Source organism: Lissotriton vulgaris, chromosome 9 (genome assembly GCF_964263255.1).
Source record: "Lissotriton vulgaris chromosome 9, aLisVul1.2, whole genome shotgun sequence".
Taxonomy (NCBI): domain Eukaryota; kingdom Metazoa; phylum Chordata; class Amphibia; order Caudata; family Salamandridae; genus Lissotriton; species Lissotriton vulgaris.
Window position 1 is genome coordinate 922,509,440 of NC_141697.1, and position 21,292 is coordinate 922,530,731.

General features: G+C 47.0%; 1 protein-coding gene across 1 annotated transcript in view; it reads right to left on the minus strand.

The window, feature by feature from the left end:
* LOC147692528 (uncharacterized) overlaps positions 1-21,292 on the minus strand; it is a 244,320-nt gene that overhangs the window by 176,949 nt on the left and 46,079 nt on the right. The window contains exon 4 of the mRNA XM_086936800.1: positions 11,701-11,799. Coding sequence (XP_086792926.1) covers positions 11,701-11,799 — 99 coding nt within the window. The remainder of the gene's footprint in view (positions 1-11,700; positions 11,800-21,292) is intronic.

Sequence of the window (21,292 nt, forward strand, 5' to 3'; positions counted from 1 at the left end):
GTGGTGGGTGCCTCAGTGGAGCTGTGTGGTGGGTGCATCAGTGGAGCTGTGTGGTGGGTGCATCTGTGGAGCTGTGTGGTGGGTGCATCTGTGGAGCTGTGTGGTGGGTGCATCGGTGGAGCTGTGTGGTGGGGGCATGGTAGAACTGTGTGGTGGGTGCCTCGGTGGAGCTGTGTGGTGGGTGCCTCGGTGGAGCTCTGTGGTGGATGCATCAGTGAAGTTGTGTGGTGGGTGCATCGGTGGAGCTTAGTGGGTGCATTGGTGGAGCTGTGTGGTGGGTGCATTGGTGGAGCTGTGTGGTGGGTGCATCAGTGGAGCTGTGTGGTGGAGCTGTGTGGTGGATGCATCGGTGGAGCTGTGTGGTGGCTGTGCGAGTGAAAACTGGAATGTTGCTTCTCTTGTGAACTGGCTTTAATTTCCATCATTGTTCTACGTGTTACAACTTGAGGCATATTTAAATCAGTTGTGCTAATGTCCGATCCCGGAAACTGCATTGTGCACACTTCTAATTTCAGGGCCTCAAGTAGCAGTCACTGTGTTTTATTTGGGAACAACTCGTCTCTGGTGGTTGTGCTCTAGGAAGATAATGCAGAGGTGCGAATGGAGATGTCTGGAGTGAATGGGACGAAGGGCTGGTTTTTTTTCTTTTCAATTTGCATCACGGGACCTGTGTATTAATGTCAACCTTTTTGTTGACTCGCGAATGAGGTTGATATCATCACATACATTCAATGAGGACTAAACCTCTTTAGGAAGGTGTTGCAGGTTTGCAAAAATGGTTACCCATATTGAAGTCTTTAGAAGCACGGTGCTTTGTAGGATGGCGAAAATCACTGAAAAGCGGACATCATCTAAATAAGGGTAAGTTAACAAGCATGCGTCTGCATGTATGGCAAAGTTACGTTTGAGACTGCGAAGAAAAACCTCACTGAATGAGAGATCAAATGATCAAATGATATAGCCATGAATGCTACCTTTGTAAAATTTTTATTAATGGTAAAAACAAAATTAGTAGACTAAGTCCTAAATGAAGTATACTAAGGATATATTTTAATGAATTTTATGATGAAAGTTTTATTGGTTTTATACTAAAAGTATTTTTGTAACTGTATATTGTAAGATTTTAAATAATCAAACAATAAAGAAACTGACCTCTCAGTTAAAAACTCTCTCAGTTAAATGAGCATAGGCGTTGGTGCTCTGTATGGGAATTGTGCTCTGGCAGGGGCAGCCAAGGCTTTCGTGATCCACAAAACAAGAGTTAATTGATTTGGGTAATAACTGTCAATCTTTTAACAGCAAAAGAGGCCTGATCTGGTATTTGCCTGGAGTCGTGCAAATGGTGGCCATAAAGTCTCCATGGTTAGATTGATATATTTTTGCTATGTCGTTTCTTCGTGTCCATGGTTGCCTGTTTGTATGTAGGCCCAGGCTGCAGAGTCTAGAGGCTGCATTGCTGCCTGTGTAAATCGACTCTCCCTGTTGCCGAGGGCCTCTGTTGTAAAGCTGTGCCAGGGGCTCGGCCTCGGCGCTGAGCGAGAGGGAGGGAGGGAGAGAGGAAGGAGGGGTAGATAGAAATGCAAGGCCGCAAATAAAAAACAAGCATTGGTAAATGCATTGTAAAAAAAAAAAAGCGGAATGAAGTCCCAGGCATCAGAGCTAGGGAAAGTTAAGTGTGCAGGCCAGGGAACGTTAAGTAAACGAGCGTGGGAGAAGGCATACAAGCCCTCGGCATTGCTGTGGTGGGGAGGGGAGGGGGGGGGCGGGGAGAGGCAAGAAGGGAAGAATAGCTGAGAGTAAGGGTGACGAGACGCACGGGGAGCAGCAGCCTTTGATGTGCCGGCCGGCCGTGGGCAGTGAATTATTAGGGGAGGAGAAATGACAGAGCGCACGCTGGGGTGAGCTTGTGGAGGGAGGCTGGTGGCTTTGATGCTGTGCACGCGCTTTTTCACGGGCACAGCATCAAATCGCCCCTTTAGTTAAGGTCTGGATAAGCCATAATATGTTCGACATCTGCAATGCTTGCGCATTGGCAGAGGTCGAGCCCTAAAAATGAGATTACATTCAGTAGTACAATGAATGAGAATTGCATAATCTTCCACTCCAAAGCGTAATCCATTTCACACATTGGATGTGTGCTCTATGAAGATGTGCACATAAATTCCGCGAAATTGTATGAGAAATAAAAACATTTCTCCAGATTAGCGCCTGCTTCAAGGAGGCGTTACTTTGCATGACTCTTTGCTGGTGCAAGGTATTGGAAAACCTGTCATTTGATTTGAGTGCTGCGCTACCCCTCTGCTGAGTTAACAGAAGTAACTTAATTGTTTGAAAGAGCGCACAGCTCCGTCCTGCGCCTGTGCAGACTCGGTCTGTGCGCCCATCACACCATGGCGCCTGTTAAACCCACACCAGCGAGGGAATGAAAACAACAGCTGTGCGCCGAATGTTCCTCTGCATTCATCTGAGATAGAGGAGCGCTGCTGAGAAACGTGCCTGGAGAGGGGCTCCGTTTCACTGCAAGCGCAAGAGGAACAGAGCGGGTTTGTGGTAGAAATAGACCTCTGATGACCTCAGCGCTCCAGCTGCGCCCTCCGAAAGAGGACATCTGATTTTATTATTGGGATCAAAAACTGCATCTACGGCTACGCGCAGGCGGGGCTGAACCTTCCAGACCACCTTGAGATGCTAGAAACCTGTAAAAAGCCACAACAATAAATACATTCTGCAACCGGGTCTCTTGGGATACAGGTTTCAGACACCCCACTGGATTACGTCTTTAGTTTGGTGACGTCACATCAAAGTCTGGCTTTGTTAGGTTAAAAACAAGAAGGTTTCCTGCATGCTTGGCGCACAAGTGCGGTTTACTTGGAGTACAATAAGTGATATGCACAGAGACTAGCACGTGGTGTCTGCCTGGCAGTGCTTAATTCGAGCCGGTGGTTTCTCGATATTCGTGATCAAGCCTGTTGTGATTTCCCTAGATACAGTGGGCACACACAACCTCAGTTCCACACCAAGACAACCAGTGTCAGTAAGTGGAAGATTAATGTCCTTCTGCCACATCTGCCTCCATTCTCATAGGATAACAAGTATGTGGATCAAAAGAAAAGTGTGATTTAGTGCATGGGGGAGGGGGCATATTTACAAGGCCGGGAGAGAAAATAAAGAAAAAAAAATGAGGCGAGAGTGGAGAAGATAACGAGATAGACGAAAGGAGGGTCCAGCTGGGAGCTGGGAAAGAGGCTAAAAGGGCTGAAAGGGAGGGGAGAATGCACGTAGCACATTCCAATGAAGTCTGGTGGGGGGCGGGGGTGGGGAGCAGGCATATGGTGTTTGAGTGAGCAGCCTTTGATGTGCGAGCGAGTGGGAGGGAGCAGCAGGGGGCGGAGATGCAGATTGCCTTCAAGGCAGGAGGCAGGCAGAAGGCTGGGGCAAGCTTGTGCACGAGAGCACATGCACTCGTGAAAAACCTCTTTTTTGGGCTCATGGTGAGACTCTTGGTTTCACTGCTATAGACTCGTCCTATTCCATTCCTGCGGAATGGAAATAGGCCGAGACCTAAAGAGGAAACTAACTCTAAATTTTGTTTTTGTGCAGGAAGGTGTCTGTTCCTGCACAAAAGCAATCCTGCCTGTAACGCTGGTACCCTTGTACACAGTGACTCAGTACACGAAGAGAGCAGAAATGCTTGATAGGTTTGTAAACATGAAGCATTTCTGTTCTCTCCCTTTTATGCAACACAGTACAGCCACTTTGTTTGCTGACCTGCGTGAAAATTTGGACATTTGTCCCCTGGTAGCTGAACTACAGCAGTCCACATGTGAGTCGGCCTAATGGAGCCAGAGATGTGGACCTGTATTGCTCTCCTTCATGGAGGAACCATCTAACAGTTCCCCAGTGCTGTCGGATGAAAAAAGGCAGTTCTGTGAGATGCAATTTCAAAACAAAGTCTCCCCAAGGAGGGACTGTGCCCGAAAGACTATTCAGTGTTGAGATGTGTGCCCGGCAATCCCCCCTTTTCCCCACTTACAATCACAGTGGGGCTATTGCCCTGAGGCTACTGGCAACAGGAGGGCTGTGATGCTACATTGTTAAGGGCTGCCAGGGCAGGCCAGCACCCCTTCAGCGTCACAGTGTGCCTCCTCCAACTCCCCATGCAGGGGCGTAACACAGGCCCCCGCAGCCCCACAGTGCGGGGGGCCACTAGCTCCAAGGGGCCCCCTCTGCACTGCACTCTGGCGGTAGAGCTCCTGATTGAGCCCGGAGGGGGCCCCTCTAAGTACCGTGCAGGGAGGCCCCCTCACTTTTCGTTACGCCAGTGTCCCCATGCCATTTATGAGGGAACACACAGTGGTCCATGCCTGACTGTAGAAAGGTGAGAGTGGCAGCACACCAAAGAGTGGGACATATCTGCTTCCCTGATCTTGAGGAAAGCAAGTCAAAAATCGTCCACTTCTTACACTCAGGGGCAGTGCTGGGCAGGCGGGGATCTCATCAAGCCTCACACAGGCACCACACATAGACAGGTACAGGCTTCCAGTTACTGAAAAAGAAAAAACTCAGAAAAGCACTATCAGGCACATTTGTGAAAATGAAAACAAGCATTTACAATGCAATGGTTTCGCCTTTGGAAAAGTTAGAGCTATTGGCATTGTAAATGACAAAATTTGTATTTATGTGTAGGTTTTGAAAACAGATAAATAAATGGCATTGTCATTTACATTGCCATTAGCTTAATCTCTCGCAAATGTGAGACCTACTGTACCCTAAGGATGAGCTCAGCAGACAGCAATTACTACCACACACACCCAGAGCCACACACACACACCCAGAGCCACACACACACACACCCAGAGCCAGCCACACACACCCAGAGCCAGCCACACACACACTATCTAACTATCTGGACAGACGTCTTGTGAAGTATCAGGTTGGTTAGCAAGTGGTTCCTATATTCGACATGCAAGTTTTATTGACCACACTTCATTAATACACAAAGCAATGTCTTTTTTTCTACAAAAGTAGACTGTGCAGATACCTTGTGTGGCTGAATAATGCCAACTGAAAACCTAGGCTCAAATCCCAGCGTCCACGTTTACCCAAATTGTATGATCCTGGGCAGACCACCCTGCAGCGTAGTGCCTCGTGTTTCTTCACTGGCAAATTTGGGAACAACAAGAGGTGATTCTCTTCATGTTATGCACTGTAAAAACGTTATTCATATTTGTTTAAAGATATTATGATGTTTCTCAGTATCTAACGAAGCCAGATTGTAGGCTGGGTTTGGCCAGGGACTATGGTGTGCATGTGATTTTTCTAAATTGCCCCACTGTACTTGCACTGTTGTTGTATTTCTAGCATTTTGGAAACGTGTCTCTGCCCCTCTCACATCTCTCTGCTTCATGCCATAATACTGCCCACAGACATCCAATAAAACGCAGATTCTACCAATCAAGCACAAAAAGATTTAGCTGTTTACTCAATTCGCTAGAAAGCGCTCCGAAGCCTCGTTCGTAATAGAAAGCACTATTGAAAATAAAATGCTAACATGGAATGATAATACTGCACTCACCGCTGCACCCCCATGCAGCGCCTAGCATCAGCACACGGCGAGAAGCAGGAGTCCCCCCATCAGCAACCGGGTGGCGAGCCCCCGTATCCGCCCGCACCCCTCCATCCTCTGTGGACACCGGGTCTGGCCAGTAGTGTAGTGTAGTTCCTATATTCCCAATAGGCTCTGCGCATTGGAATAATATAAACAGCAGTGTAGACGTAGGACTGAGGTTGACTAGGTCTCTACTGACTATATTAGACTTAATTAGTTTTGCCAGCTAGCTCAGAGGTCACTAGAAACTTTCTCGAATAAACAAGGAGGAGTTTAACTTCCCTGGATAGACAAGTAGGGATTAGCTTCTGACAACCATAAACATGACAACTTTGCTCCCTCAGAATAAGAGTGTATCTCTAGAGTCGTGTGAAAACAATAGACAGCTATTTCACTCAGTCAATTGTGCATACTTAGTTTCACCAGAGTGCAGAGAAATAGAGAGACAGGCGTTTTCAATAAAAGGTGTTATTTATTGAGCAGTCTTCTTTCTCATGCAAGAGAAATGAATTGCCACAATTGCAATACTTATCATAAAGTAAAGTGCTACAGTAAAAGGAGTATTATGAAATAATACTGTAAAAGCATTGATATGGTTTCTTAGCCATATTATACTTTAAAATGGATAAAATATATACATACATAAAAACATTGACTAACGTACTCAACTGGTGCTTCTAAATACGCCTACCCCGGTGTACCTGACCTAAGCCTAATACGTGGGAAGGAGTAAGTAAGTTGCAGTTTAAGTTAAGTTGGTTTTTGCCAAGAATCTGAGTCAAGAATTCTCTTTAACCCCTTCCGGGCTGATGACAAGCTCGGCTCGTCATGAGCGTAACCTGCCGTGCGCTCATGACGAGCTGAGCTCGTCATGTAACGCGGTAATTTAAAAATGTCCGTGTACAGCGGGAAAAGCTGCCGCAGCGATGCGGTTAAGGGTTTAGTCAGCTCCGTACCTGGGTAATAGAAAGCAGGAGGTCTGGTATCTCTTTCTCAGGACTTGATATCCCAGCAACCCGCAAGGGCGGCTGAAAACACCGGAGCTGGATTTTCTCGGCCGGAGAAAAAGACAGCGTCTTTCTCAGTGCGTCAAAAGGGAGGGGCGGCGTCCGTGGGCTCTCGCATTAGCTGGGCTCTCGGGCAAGTAGATAGCCGCTCTGCTCCAAACCACCGTGTGTTTGCTTAAGGCAACGCTGGAATATTTATACCTGAAAGGTGCCGGGTTTGACGTAAGGTTGGACATAAGACGTCAATAAAGATGTCACAAAGAACTGGCCGTTCTTTCAGTGTTCGCAGGAGTTCTAGGACAAATCAAAACAGAAGCATGGGGATTTCCCAGGTTGCTGGAGGTTTGTTTTGTTTAAAGAACTTGTTGTACTCTCTAGGAGTCTGGGGAAGTAGCCTTGCTTAATTGGGATTGCATGGGCTACGACTAAATATGGATATGATTCCTATGCCTTTATAAAGATAATATTTATTATAACCACATAAGGGCATAAATCAGGAATATCGAATTAGGGTCCTAGATAGAAATACAACAGTAGGAGGCAGTCCTGCTTACACCCTGTCCCAGCGCCTCGCTCACACTTCATTAATACACAAAGCAATGTCTTTTTTTCAACAAAAGTAGACTGTGCAGATACCTCGTGTGGCTGAATAATGCCAACTGAAAACCTAGGCTCAAATCCCAGCGTCCACGTTTACCCAAATTGTATGATCCTGGGCAGACCACCCTGCAGCGTAGTGCCTCGTGTTTCTTCACTGGCAAATTTGGGAACAACAAGAGGTGATTCTCTTCATGTTATGCACTGTAAAAACGTTATTCATATGTGTTTAAAGATATTATGAGGTTTCTCAGTATCTAACGAGGCCAGATTGTAGGCAGGGTTTGGCCAGGGACTATGGTGTGCATGTGATTTTTCAAAAATTGCCCCACTGTACTTGCACTGTTGTTGTATTTCTAGCACTATGGAAACGTGTCTCTGCCCCTCTCACATCTCTCTGCTTCATGCCATAATATTGCCCACAGACACACAATAGAATGCAGATTCTACCAATCAAGCACAAAAAGATTTAGCTGTTTACTCAATTCCCTAGAAAGCGCTCCGAAGCCTCGTTCGTCATAGAAAGCGCTATTGAAAATAAAATGCTAACATGGAATGATAATACTATGGGGCGGTAGGTTAAACAAGCACTGAAATACAATTAAGTAGTCACTTCTATGCTGATGCTTGAACAGCGCATGACAATAGCACACAGAGAAGTCCACATCATGCCTCACCATGAAAAAACATTCTAACAATGCCCACCAATACCTGACACCTAAAAGATCGCTGCTTCTTGACTAACTAGATCATATTATAATTTTTAATATCAACTGTATAGTAAAGCTATGGCTATATAAATGCAATTACAATACAATTATGCTGTTTTTATATTTTTAGTAAGTCAGTGAGAGACTGCACAGGATACATAGAGCATGGGCTGGGATGAGGCTCAGGGGAAGAGTGGGCAGAGCAGCGGCTTAACGAAAGGTGAGGGGGCTACCCACTTTCTGGACCCTGTCCGGAGCTTTCAGTGCACTGGCCTGCCACACCTGCAACATTCCGGAGGGGGCCCCCTGGAGGTTGTGGGACCTCCGCATTGCGGAGGCTATGGGGCTAATGTTACCTGCTGGGGTAGGACCAGAGACAAAAGGGGTAAACAGGGTAGAGAGCAAAAGATAGGGCTAGATAGCATGAGACAGCTGGTAGGGTGCAAAAGCATGTTGTGCAGCGCTGCATTGGTGCTATTTAAAACAGGTATGTAGAAAAACAAAAGAAACCGAGGGACAGAAAGAGGGGAATTAGAGAGACGACAGAAGACACCCAGTGACATCCTACACGCAAGAGACTGCTAAGAGCAGAGAGCAGGGGGCTGGACAGGCCTGAGAGCCAGGGGGGGGGGGGTTGGAGTATCGACACAATGGAGAGAAACCTGGAAAGAATGAGGAAGTGAGGCCGTCCCCAGAGTTCCGTTGTCCCAGGCTCGTCCCCTCCCACACACACCTGCACTTCAAGCGCTGACCACTTTCGGCTTCGTGGCACACACTGCACCCTGTCACAAGGTCACAGTGTGCGACAGTTACAGCAGCTTCCGTCTTAAACACAGCGCAGCCTCACGCTGCATGAAACCTTGAATAAAGAAAGGAATCAAGGCGCTGTGCAGGGGGGGCCGAATACCTGGAGTTACCAAGGTCACAGTGTGTGACAGTTACCGCAACCGCCGTCCTAAGCACAGCGCAGCCTCACACTGCATGAAACCTTGAATAAAGAAAGGAATCGAGGCACTGTGCTGGAGGGGCTGTAGACCTGGGGTCACCAAGGTCACAGTGTGCGACTGTTACCGCATCCACCACCCTAAGCACAGCGCAGCCTCATGCTGCATCAAACCTTGAATAAAGGAAGGAATCGAGGCACTGTGCAGGAGGGGCCGAAGACCTGAAGTCACCAAGATCACAGTGTGCGATAGTCACCGCAGCCGCTGTCCTAAGGAATCGAGGTGCTGTGCAGGGGGACCCGAAGACGTGGAGTTACCCTGTGTGCCTCTGAGCTCCGTGCCTGCTTAGCTGGCCTGGCTGCTGCAGCTCTCCTGCTCCCTGTGCACCCATGGGCTTTCCCTGCCTAGCGGCAATACACGGCAGGCAGAGTAGGGCCGGGGCCGGAGACATGGACAGCGGGAGGGGGGGCGGGAACGGCACACGGACAGCAGGGGGGGAGAGCGGGAACGGCACACGGACAGCGGGAGGGGGCAAGGGAACGGGCACATGGACCAGGGGAGGGGAGCACTCACCAGGACTTCTTCCGGCGGCGGTCGGCCTGGAGGAATGAACCAAAAAAAACAACAACAAAAAAAGAACACGGCCCACCGCCGCAATGACGTTCTACAAGGGGCGGAGAGGGAAAAAATTGCCGGAACGCCCACGGATCGCCTCGGACAATGACGGACAGATCTCTCTTCCAATGGCTAGCCTCCATTTATGGAGCTAGCCAATGGAAGTGACAGGCGGGACAAAGGCACATACTGTCCCAACATAAGATTTCGCCTGCGGACGCCAGGCGAAACCTAAAAAGGAAAGCCTGGGACAGCTGGAAGATAATGCCTGTGTGTGAAAATGTGTGTCAGAGGGCTGTGAAAAATGTGCAAAGGAGAAGAGACCATGTCCAGGAAGGGCAGGGACAGTACTAATGATCGCTATTTGCTCTTAGGGCTACAAGGGGAATGGCAGAGCCCCACATGAGCTCTCCCAAAAATGCTGGTTTATCACCCTAACTCCCACAGGTTTCCAAGGTAGAGAAAACATGACACTGAAAGAGTTTTGCACTGTTTGTAGCATTCTTTGTGCTATGATAATTAGCAATAAGGCTTTGTCATGCAGGATTTCTTGTTGTTAGGGGATGCAGTAGTTTTGTAGTCAGTTTAAAGATAGAAGTAATACACACTGCATAACGCTAAGCAATGAAAACTTTATTAACTTGCTCTGAGTCTGCAAGTATTCTTAGTTCTATCCTGAAGTATTTCAATATTGATTTGCACTGTGTATGGCTCTATGTTTTGACTTTAACTATTGTGTTGATACCATGACAAAGCCTGTATCCCTGAATTTTATTAAACATGTTGTTTTAAGCTCATATTGGGAGTTTTCTTTTATTTTTATTGTTAGGGATCAGGCTTACTGGAGCTAGCTTTAGACTGGCTTGCCTCACTGCCCTGAGGTTCAAGTGCTAAGGGAACCTTAGCTCCCAGTTGGTGAACCTGTGGGAAAAGACCCTAGCTGTTACAGTTGGGGCTCAGTAATCCCTGTCTGCCATGGGACCCCGACCCAGATTCCTTATAGACCTGTTAACCCTAAAAGGCGCCTGTTCAAAAATGTTTGGTGCACTAAAAGTCTGTTCAGCACACTAAACATATGTCTATCATACCCCCTTATGTATTAGGCACAGTGTCAACGTACAAGAACTGAAGCCTTCAGATGTGAACCATGGTCATGGTCTACACCGCTACACATCAATATTCTTTAACATCCAAAACCCATGAGGTACATTTAATGCACATCACAGTTCTCAGCCATTAATAATGTTTACATTCACATTTGTATTCGCAAATGAGAAAATTATTTGCTTTAAGTGTCATGAACAAATATGGCATGGACATAAAACTGTAGTTAAGGCCATTTATTTGCAGGTGTGGCATGAAAACCCAACCAAGGAGGTATGGCAGTTAAGCAAGGCTGTAGGGTAACTTGGTGTAGAATCCCAAGATGTGCCTTCCTTGACTAATGTGAACTCCATCGGAACATTTAGGGAAGACTCCCCAAAGAACGGGTCACCCAAAGAGCTTCTGATCAATAACCGGTCTATTTCCCGCTTGTCCACTTCTCAAAGTGACAACAGAGATTGATTATTTGTTTAAAACAGTGATCATGTAAAAGTGTATGATCAACAAACCTAGCAGTGACTCCAGTGGGCTGCCATATTTACCAATAGTCAGCATTAGATCTGGGAAGGCACTGACAACTAGAGAGTCCAAATCCACCAACAATATCCACCAAGAAATATGATCCATAAAAAACACACATTTGCATTTTGTTAGTGAAACTAACAACATTCAGTACCACTGTGGTATAACAGAAGGGATTGTAACACTTAGCCTGGCTTATCCAGGTGGCATCAAAGAAGGAACCGAAGGGTGAGGTGGGTAGGTTACAAGTATAAGGTTGGACTAAGGTAGTCTGAAGGTTGTGGTTTGTGTTTGCACTCATTCACGCTACTACTTGTATGTAAGTTCTTTTACAACTGACAGAGTTGGGAATCTGGTAGAACATTGATAAAATTGATGCAGTACAAGTAATCATAATATGACCATAATTATTAATGATGTTAGGGAAATCACACAATGCCTAAAGTACATTAACAATATTATTCATAAATATTCACAAATATAAGGAATCTCCTTGAGATATAATAAAACACAATGTCATTCTGTAAATCATACTATTTACTAAGAATCACTTTGTGTCAACATACCAGTTAGTATAACTTTACTCTACTAACCTGGGCCATCTTCATCATGAATCTGCTGTAATAGCCAGTACTGGTAACACAATTAACTTGTGATTGACTGCACTTGATGTTTTGCAGAAATCCAAGTAACTGCACAATGAAGAAAAATGTACATTGATCATCTTCAGCAGTGTCCTGATACATTGAGGAACATGGTTAATTTCTACAAAGCACATGTTAAGGAAAGTGGTTACCAACCAGAAATTCTAATCCCTACAAAAATATGGACAGGGTAATGGAATAATTTGTTTAAAAAACAGGTATAATCATCATTGTTATCATCATCTGCAATACTAGCAGGAGTTAATACATACAGCATCATTTGTATTTCATATGAGAAGACTGTGCAACAAAACATTTAAGCTATAACAGATTAAACCAGAGAGCCCAGATTCACTAATATTTGACGCAGTGAAATGCAGCAAAGCGACTTGCTGCACAGTGACAAATGGGGAGAGCAGCAGAAATGTGCCATAATTACTTACATATAGGCATTCCTGCTCTCTCTCCACGTTGGCACACTTGTGGCTGCCAAGCGCCAACACAGGCACCCTTGGGTATGGTGCAAGAGTGCCTTTGTTACAGCCAGGATTATTCTTGTGCAGGAAGGGACACCTTCCAGCACAGAAACAATACCTAGAAGCAGTTTGCTCTTTCGAAAGAAGTAATAACGAGGAGAAATAAACATATTTCTCCTTGTTATGCCTCACTTGGGAAGGCATATCATTTTAACGCATTCCCAGGTTAACTAGTCTTAGTAACTCTGGGAATGATTAAAAAACCATGAATTGATGGGGGGGAATACCCACGCTCCACCCATGCAACGCCTTCCCCACGCGGAGATTAACATAAGGCAGCAACTTGTGCTGCTTTTGTGTTATTATAGATTCACTATAATAATAATAATAATAATAATCATAGATGCATTTATAGAGCGCATGGTTACACTAGGCCAGTGTGTCCCCGCACTGCGGTACAAAACTGCCACAACTCTTACCCAGCCTGGCCCAGCCTGCCTATCCTGTAGGGAAAAGATACGTTTTCAGATTTTTCCGGAAGATAGCTTCCGAGCCCTCCAACCGTAGGCTCACCGGGAGCTTGTTCCAATGCTGTGCTGCCAAAAAGCGGAAAGAGTGGCCGCCCATCCTAGCTCTCTTAATGGCAGGGACGCACACATGGCCCGTCCCCACCGATCTCAGTTGGCGTGTTGGAGAGTAGAGCCTCAATAAATCAGACAGATAGGGCAGACAAGTCCCCTGGATGATACGATGGTAAACACACAGTGCCTTAAACAGGATTCTCTTACTTATCGGCAGCCAGTACAGAGACGCTAAGGCCATCTTCGAGGAAGCCCTTCTAGGGAGCATAAGAACTATCTGAGCAGCCACATTCTGTATAACTTGAAGCTTGCATACATTTACCGGTGACCCCCAGATACAGAACGTTGCTATAATCAAGGCGCAAGGCTACCAGGGCCTGCACCATGGTCTTTCTGGCTGTGGTGGGCAGCATGTCCAGGGTTTTCTGGAGGCCCCTCAGGACTCCAAAACAGGCCCCTGCTACCTGCCTGGTGTGATACTCGAAAGATAGCTTTGTATCCAGCCAGACCCCTAAGTTCTTTGCCCACTTGCATGGCATCGGGTGGATCCCAGAGACTGGGGCCACCATGCCGATGACCACACCGACGGGGCTCTTCCCACCACAAGCACCTCGGTCTTACTGACATTCAATTTCAGGCAGTTATTCGCCATCCATGAAGCAAGATCTTGCATGCAAGCCACAAAGTTGGTGGCTGCTGTCTCCTGTGCTTTTGTCAGGGAGACCACCAGCTGCGTGTCATCGGCATAGGACACAACCCTGATCCCAACACCATCTGCAATCTCCACTAACGGTGTAACATAGGGATTAAACTGGGTCGGGCTCAGGGTTGATCCTTGCGGTACTCTCTGTTTCAACTTGATGACCCTGGAGTAGTGAGAGCCCTGCCTCACCTGAAAGCTGCGCTCGGACAAGAAGGATTTCATCCAATTCAATCCCCTCCCTGCCACTCCTCCTTTCCTCAGACTCTGCAGCAGGGTTTGGTGAGCCACAGTGTCGAAGGCGGCACTTAAATCAGGATTAGGGCTGCCGTCTGTCCCTCATCCACATATTTCCTGATGGTTTCCATGACGAGTAACAGGGCTGATTCCGTCGAGTGGTGTGCCCGAAACCCAGACTGCGTGGGATGCAAAAGATTGTGTTTCCCAATATGCCCAATAAGTTGTGTATTTACTACCTTCTCTGCAACCTTTGCCAAGTATGGAAGTAAAGAGATTGGGCGTAGATTATCAAGTCGATCTGGACTAATATGCGGTTTATTGGATAGCGGAAGGACTACTGCTTCCTTCCATCTCACTGGCACGGTCCCTGTCCTGAAGGATAATTCCAATAGGTGCCTAATGTATGGCTCAAGGGTTCCAAGGCTCCTTCCAAGTACTTTAGGGGAGGCAGGGTCTTTTTCGTTAACAGTTCTGTAGGTGGTACGGTAAATCTGACAATGCATTCCCCCTCTGGAATGTGTCCTACATCCCCCGGGAGGCAGAGGGGGGTTCACAACTATGTCCTCCCAATTAGCAAAAATGGGGTCAAGCAGATGCCCCAGTTGGTGTGTTGGTGAATCAGATTTTAACATCAATTGCAGGGTCGCCAATTCTTGACACAGCTCCCCGGCCCCTACATTCTTTGTGTCATCAAAATGCAAGTTCAAATCGCCAAGCACTAAAGGTTTTTCATAACGCAGTGCAGGCTGCACAAGACATTCTAGCAGGCTAGAGGAAAAACGAGTGGAGGGTCCAGGCGGTCTATAAATCAGGACCCATTTCACGATATAGTTCGGAGCTACCTAAATTGTGGAGAAACCCGCCTCACTCTCAGTGATTGTGACCGAATCTAGGACACATTGGATGGTGTGTTTGAATATAATCGCCACCCCACCTCCTCTATAGGAGCCCCTATCAATCCTAGTGATCCCATACCCACTAGGAAGTGCATCTAGGGTCTCTGGTGCGGAATCCTCCTCCAGCCACAACTCCGAGAGGAACATTACATTAGTCTGCCCCTCTGAGAGCTGATCAAATACCTCCAATCTATGTTTCCTAAGTGATCTGCAATTCAATAGGCAGCAGTTCAGATGTGAGCTTGCCACCTTAGCCTCCCTCTCAACCTTAGCGCTGAAAGTGCAGTACCTGCAGTCCCAGCAACTACTTCCGCCCCCAATGCTGTGCCTACACAGGTCTGTCATTGCCGGACAGAGAGCCAGCAGATCTTGGGCGCTATACTGTGTCCTTACCCCCAAATCGCCAGGGGTTCTGGCCTCAGGCCCCAACCGGTGGCAAACGGGCGCAGACGGGCTTACCTTTGGTGCGCCAGCGGCATGTCCGCTGTGCGTGTCCGCTGTGTGGCCGCTGGGGCATGCAGCTTTTATATGAGCAAGCTCCCCGCCACTAGACCGCTAACCGGTCACAGCGGAAGTGCCTGGCTCTCCCTTCCCCGCCCTCAGTGCAGCGGTAATAGTTACCATCTTGGAACAAGGCGGGAAGGAGTGAAGACCGAGCCCAGGCTTTCAGATAAGCAGGACTGCCCAAAAAGCCACCACCACTCCCCCTTCGAGCAGGTATGTGTACTAAAATAGAAGTCTAAAATGACAACAGAATAATTTTAAAATCAACAGGAATTTGCTTCCAGCTACTTAGTGCCGAACAGTTAGGGACACTGCCACTGCCCCACTCACTGCAACGCGGCCATGGGCCCTGCGCCCTTTATGTGAGCAAGCTCCCCACCACTGGACCGCTAACCGGTCACAGCGGAAGTGCCTGGCTCTCCCTTACCCGCCCTCCACGCAATGGTACTAGTTACCGCATCGGACCGAGGCGGGAAGGAGTGAAGACCGAGCCTAGGCTTTCAGGTAAGCAGGACTGCCCAAAAAGCCCCCACCAGTCCCCCTTCAAGCAGGTATGTGTCCTAAAATGGAAGTGTAAAATGTCAACAGAATAATTTTAAAATCAACAGGAATCTGCTTCCGGCTATGTAGCGCAGTGCAGTTAGGGACACTGCCACTGCTCCACTCACCGCAACGCGGCCACGGGCCCTGCGCCCTTTATGTGAGCAAGCTCCCCGCCACTAGACCGCTATCCGGTCACAGCGGAAGTGCCTGGCTCTCCCTTCCCAACCCTCCGTGCAACGGTTCTAGCTACCGCATTGGACCGAGGCGGGAAGGAGTGAAGACCGAGCCCAGGCTTTCAGGTAAGGAGGACTGCCCAAAAAGCCCCCACCACTCCCCGTTCAAGCAGGTATGTGACCTAAAATGGAAGTCTAAAATGCCAACAGAATAATTTTAAAATCAACAGGAATCTGCTTCCAGCTACATAGCGCTGAGCAGTTAGGGACACTGCCACTGCCCCACTCACCTCCCCACTATGCAAAGCAGAGCCATGTAGGTGACGCTGCTTGCCATAGTAAATCTAACTTTGGAGCTTACGTTGCCTTGCGTTGCTTTACGTGACACAAGTGTAATGCAAGCCCTTGGTAAATCTGGATTGAGGTGTGCTTCATGTTATCCAGTTTTCCAACAGGTTTTTATATAGTCATAGATATTACTTTTCTAAATATTTGTTGAACATCTAAGACTATGAATCATTCAGTTGTGTATGACATGCATCCACATGAGGTTAATAGTACATGGACAAGGAATATATGTTTAGGGGTTAACTGGGGGCAATGGAAACCCCCTCTATGCCCTTGACTCCCCCTTCCTCATTCTAATTATGGGCCAGTTGTGCATACATCAAAATGGGACCAGTTCTGTATAAAAATATTCTCCGGTGTTAGGAAGAACTAATTCCAACTTCATAATGATGGGCCTAATGATGCAGGAGTGGAGACCTATTATGCGATTTGGATATTGCATGAGTCAAATGTTGTAGTCTATAGCTATCTAAAAAAGATGACTCTGTGTGACTATTGATAGTAATAATAATAATAATAGTAGCACCTATAAAGCGCGACAGCTACATCAACAGAGGTGTCCCAGCGCTATAGCGGGAATCAGGTACTGTAACTGGCCAGGCGCTAATCCTGGCAAAAGAGCCAAAAAATAGTACTGCCTGAAAGTTACGCCCGGAACATGTATCATACTTTGCAACAGTACAATAGAGAATGTCTTATGTCACGGGTACTTTTCTACCTATGCCATGTGGCATTGAATGGATGTGTTACATGTTTGGCTATAATGTGGACAGTGCAATGATGGCAGTCAACTATAGCACCTCAGAAACCTATTTTCTTAGACAAGAAGTTTTAGATTTCAGTCAAAGGCTAAACCACATGTGCACAGTATGCCTCCGTTTCGTGGAGATTTCTGACAGCCTATTTCACAAAACATTGATTTATACACAAGAGTGATGTATGATTTTGCAACTTTCCTACCATATGCCTTTTTCCCTCACCCAATGTGGGAAAAATGTCTAAGTTTGTCTTTATTTCTGTGGAAAAGATTTCCTATGTCACCACATCCCTTCTTCTAAACCCCTTTGCAAACTGGTATATTACTCTTTTCACTGTTTAACCCGTTCACTGCGGTTGAATTAGGCAGCGGTGCATGTGGTTTATGACTGGGCGTGGTTCGGACGTCCCCCGGCCGTCCTCTGCACATGCCCAATGTGACGTCGGACTGCCATGCGACGCACCAAAAGGGTTAAGAACCATTTGCCAAAGTCACCCAGGAGTCACACAGACGAAATCCAGCAAAAGGTATCACTGTGGGGGCATTATCCACCATGTATGTAACTGAAGCATGTCAAATGTGCCCATGGTGGTATTTTGCAGGAAGAACCAAATCACTGCCTGGTCCATGAAATTGTTCCATCTCGCAAATTTCTGCAAATGTCATCATTCATAGAATTTTTTTGAAAGCTCATGGTGTTTCATGACAGTTTGTATTGTAATGAATGACCACAAAATACTGAAGGGTTTATGAAATGTAGCATTTTTTGCTTTGTCTTTGGCAGCCGCGGTCGGTAGTGGGAGTACCTGCCGGGCGGTAACGTGGGGAGCGGGAGGGGCAGGGTGGGGGGTAGTAATCTATGGATTACGGAGGTTTACAGGTAAGTAAATATATAAATAAATGAAATGAATTTAGTTGCATGCACTGCATCCCCAAATATGATGCAGTGCGCGTAATGAAATTCTGTTTATATATATATATATGTTTACTTAACTGTAAACCTACAAAATCCATAGATTACTACCCCCCACCCTGCCCCTCCCCCTCCCCACGTCACCGCCCGGCAGGTACTCCCACTACCAACCGCGGCTGGTCTTTGGCACATTTTCCTGCAAATGTCACACAACACAGCAGAGAAATTCCCAAAAATCTGAATATTTCTCTATTTCATTGCATTAAAAAAATTGCCTAATCAATTGCATTTACCGCCCTCTCAAACTCTCCTTTGTGCTCCGTCTACTATAAAAGATTCTGCAAATTGGCCACACCTCCACAGTCGTAAGTCATATTCCTTCAATGCAAAATAAACGGGGGCCTCATTTACAAGTCCCCTACGCTGCCGGGACAGCACTTTAGTGACGTTCTGGCTGCGCACACTGCAGGGCCATATCTACAAGGTGACGTAAAGCCACTCTGCATGGCTTTTGATGGCCTTGTAGAAATGGACTGGGGCAACGCAGCGCAAGTCACTGCGTTGCCTTACCCTGCGATAGAGAGTGTGCCATGGACGTTAGTGAGGATGTATCCATGTAACACCCATGGCATTTGACACATTCCCAGATGTACGAGATTTCTTAAACCTGGCAATGGGCAAAATCCTATTCCTCTCCAGAGGTGGCATACAGGAGGCGCTACAGGAAGAAATAACATTATTTCTCCTAGTTCCCAGCACTCATAGAAAGAGAAAATCGCCTCCATTGATTTTTTTTTTAGCAGGAAGGTCTCCCTTCCTGCACAAAAACAATCACCCCTAAAATGCAGACACCTTTGCACTGTGGCGCAAGGGTGCCTGCGTTGGTACATGGCAGTCATTTGTGTGCCAACCGGCGGGGGGGGGTGCAGGAATGCGCTATGTCTGATAGAAACTGCTCATTGCTGCCCTTTTCTTTTAACGTAGGGCACCATCAGGAAGGCTTGTGGAACTGACCTACATCAAAATATTGTAAATGAGGCCCTGAATATTTTTTTGCAGAAAGTACACTTTTCTAAGAATAACTATGAATCCCTCAAGAAAGACAAATGAAGGAATCCTGCCCTTTTTGCTTGCACTATGAACAATAGGATAGCATTTTCTACGTAATGTTGAAAGATGTGAATGTTTTATAGTAAGCTAGGGGTAAATATTTCAGACCCATGACTGCTCAAAAGCATGATGGAGATGTTGATGATGTGGGTCAGGGTGGTGCTGATTGGTGATGTTCCCAGGTTGTAGATGTGGTGGGGGCATAGGTCCATTGGGGCCGCTGAGTGGATCATTGTATGATTGCCGCTGTGTAATTTCTAAGGAGGGTTGTCAGATGGTGAGTAAGTCAGCGATGAGTTCTCTGGGGTTGAGTTGGTGTGAGAAGATTTTGTAAATGTTTGCAATGTTGCTGTGGAAGAAGTTGGATAGGTTGTTGCAGAATTGTTTGGAGGCACTGATGTTGTTGACAGTGGCTGATGGTGACGTGAAATCCTTGAAAATCGAGAAGATCTCCTTGCACCTGTTGGAGCTTCCTTTGATGCGGCCCACTACTGTTTTTCCTTGGTGTCTCTTGTTTGGTAGTGATAGAGTCTGAGTGCAACCTTTTTGGTAGTTCTGGCGGGTGTGTCTTGGCTTACTCACCATTTCCTTTGTAGCTGTTCACAGTGCTTTTCGGTGTCTCTGAGGCCTTCTGTGTACCAGCTGGCTTGCTTATTTGATCCACTGTACATATTGGGTTTGTATGGGTGCGATGGAGTCTGCGCATTTCTTGATCAAGTTGTTGAAGTTGTAGATGGCCTTCTTCAGGTTGTCTGTGGGGCTAGGTTGATCTGTGCTGATGGCACTGAGCCAATCTGCTTCTGTGATTTTGCCCCAGCTGCGGCTTGGAATTGTGTTACCTGGTAGGGGCGTTGTTTGAGATGTGTTGATTTGGAAGTTGATTTTGGAGTGGCAGGTCCCTGTGAGTGGCGTGGTGGAGTTGTACTTGATACTGTCACTTGTGGTGAAGATGGGGTTGTTCCCATACATCCACCCATGAATTCTGGTACATTCTCAGCTTTACAAAGACTTGTAAGCCTGGGAATGTGTCAATATGCTCCACCATACAAAGTAAGGTGTAACAAGGGGAAAAGCTTTATTTCTCTTCATTATTACCCCTTTACACTTGTGCTGCATTCTGCTGCACATGTAAAAAGAGGAAACTAACTCTAGAAGTTGTTTTTGTGCAGGACGGTGTCTGTTCCTGCAAAAAAAAGCAATCCTGCCTGTAACGCTGGTACCCTTGTACACAGTGACTCAGTGCACGAAGAGAGCAGAAATGCTTGATAGTTTTGTAAACAAGAAGCATTTCTGTTCTCTCCCTTTTATGCATCACAGTACAGCCACTTTGTTTGCTGACTTGCGTGAAAATTTGGAAATTTGTCCCTTGATAGCTGAACTACAGCAGTCCACATGTGAGTCGGCCTAATGGGGCCAGAGATGTGGACCTGTATTGCTCTCCTTCATTGAGGAACCATCTAACAGTTCCCCAGGGCTGTCGGATGAAAAAAAAGGCAGTTCTGTGAGATGCAGTTTCAAAACAAAGTCTCCCCAAGAAGGGACTGTGCCCGAAAGACTATTCAGTGTTGAGATGTGTACCTGGCAATCCCCCCTTTTCCCCACTTACAATCGCAGTGGGGCTAGTGCCCTGGGGCTACTGGCAACAGGAGGGCTGTGGTGCTACATTGTTAAGGGCTGCCTCCTCCAACTCCCCATGCAGAAGCGTAACACAGGCCCCCGCAGCCCCGCAGTGCGGGGGGCCTCTAGCTCCAAGGGGCCCCCTCGGCACTGCACTCTGGCCGTAGAGCTCCTGATTGAGCCTGGAGGGGGCCCCTCTAAGTACCGTGCAGGGAGGCCCCCTCACTTTTCGTTGAGCCAGTGTCCCCATGCCATTTATGAGGGAACACACAGTGGTCCATGCCTGCCTGTAGCAAGATGAGAGTGGCAGCACACCAAAGAGTGGGACATATCTGCTTCCCTGATCTTGAAGAAAGCAAGTCAAAAATCGTCCACTTCTTACACTCAGTTCAGAGGGTAAGGATGGGTGGTCGGTCGTTCAGTTTTGCGGCTGCTAGACTATGGAACTCTCTCCCGATATCGTTGAGGAGTCAGGGTGATTTTCTATCTTTTAAGAGAGGTCTGAAGACCCACCTGTTTCCAAGAGCAGTGTGATTTTGCATTGGTGGTTTCGGCTTGCTGAATCAAAGCGCCAGGATACCCTTTGGGTGACAGTACAGTGCTATAGAAATATGCCAATACATACATACATACATACACTCAGGAGCAGTGCTGGACAGGCAGGGATCTCATCAAGCCTCACA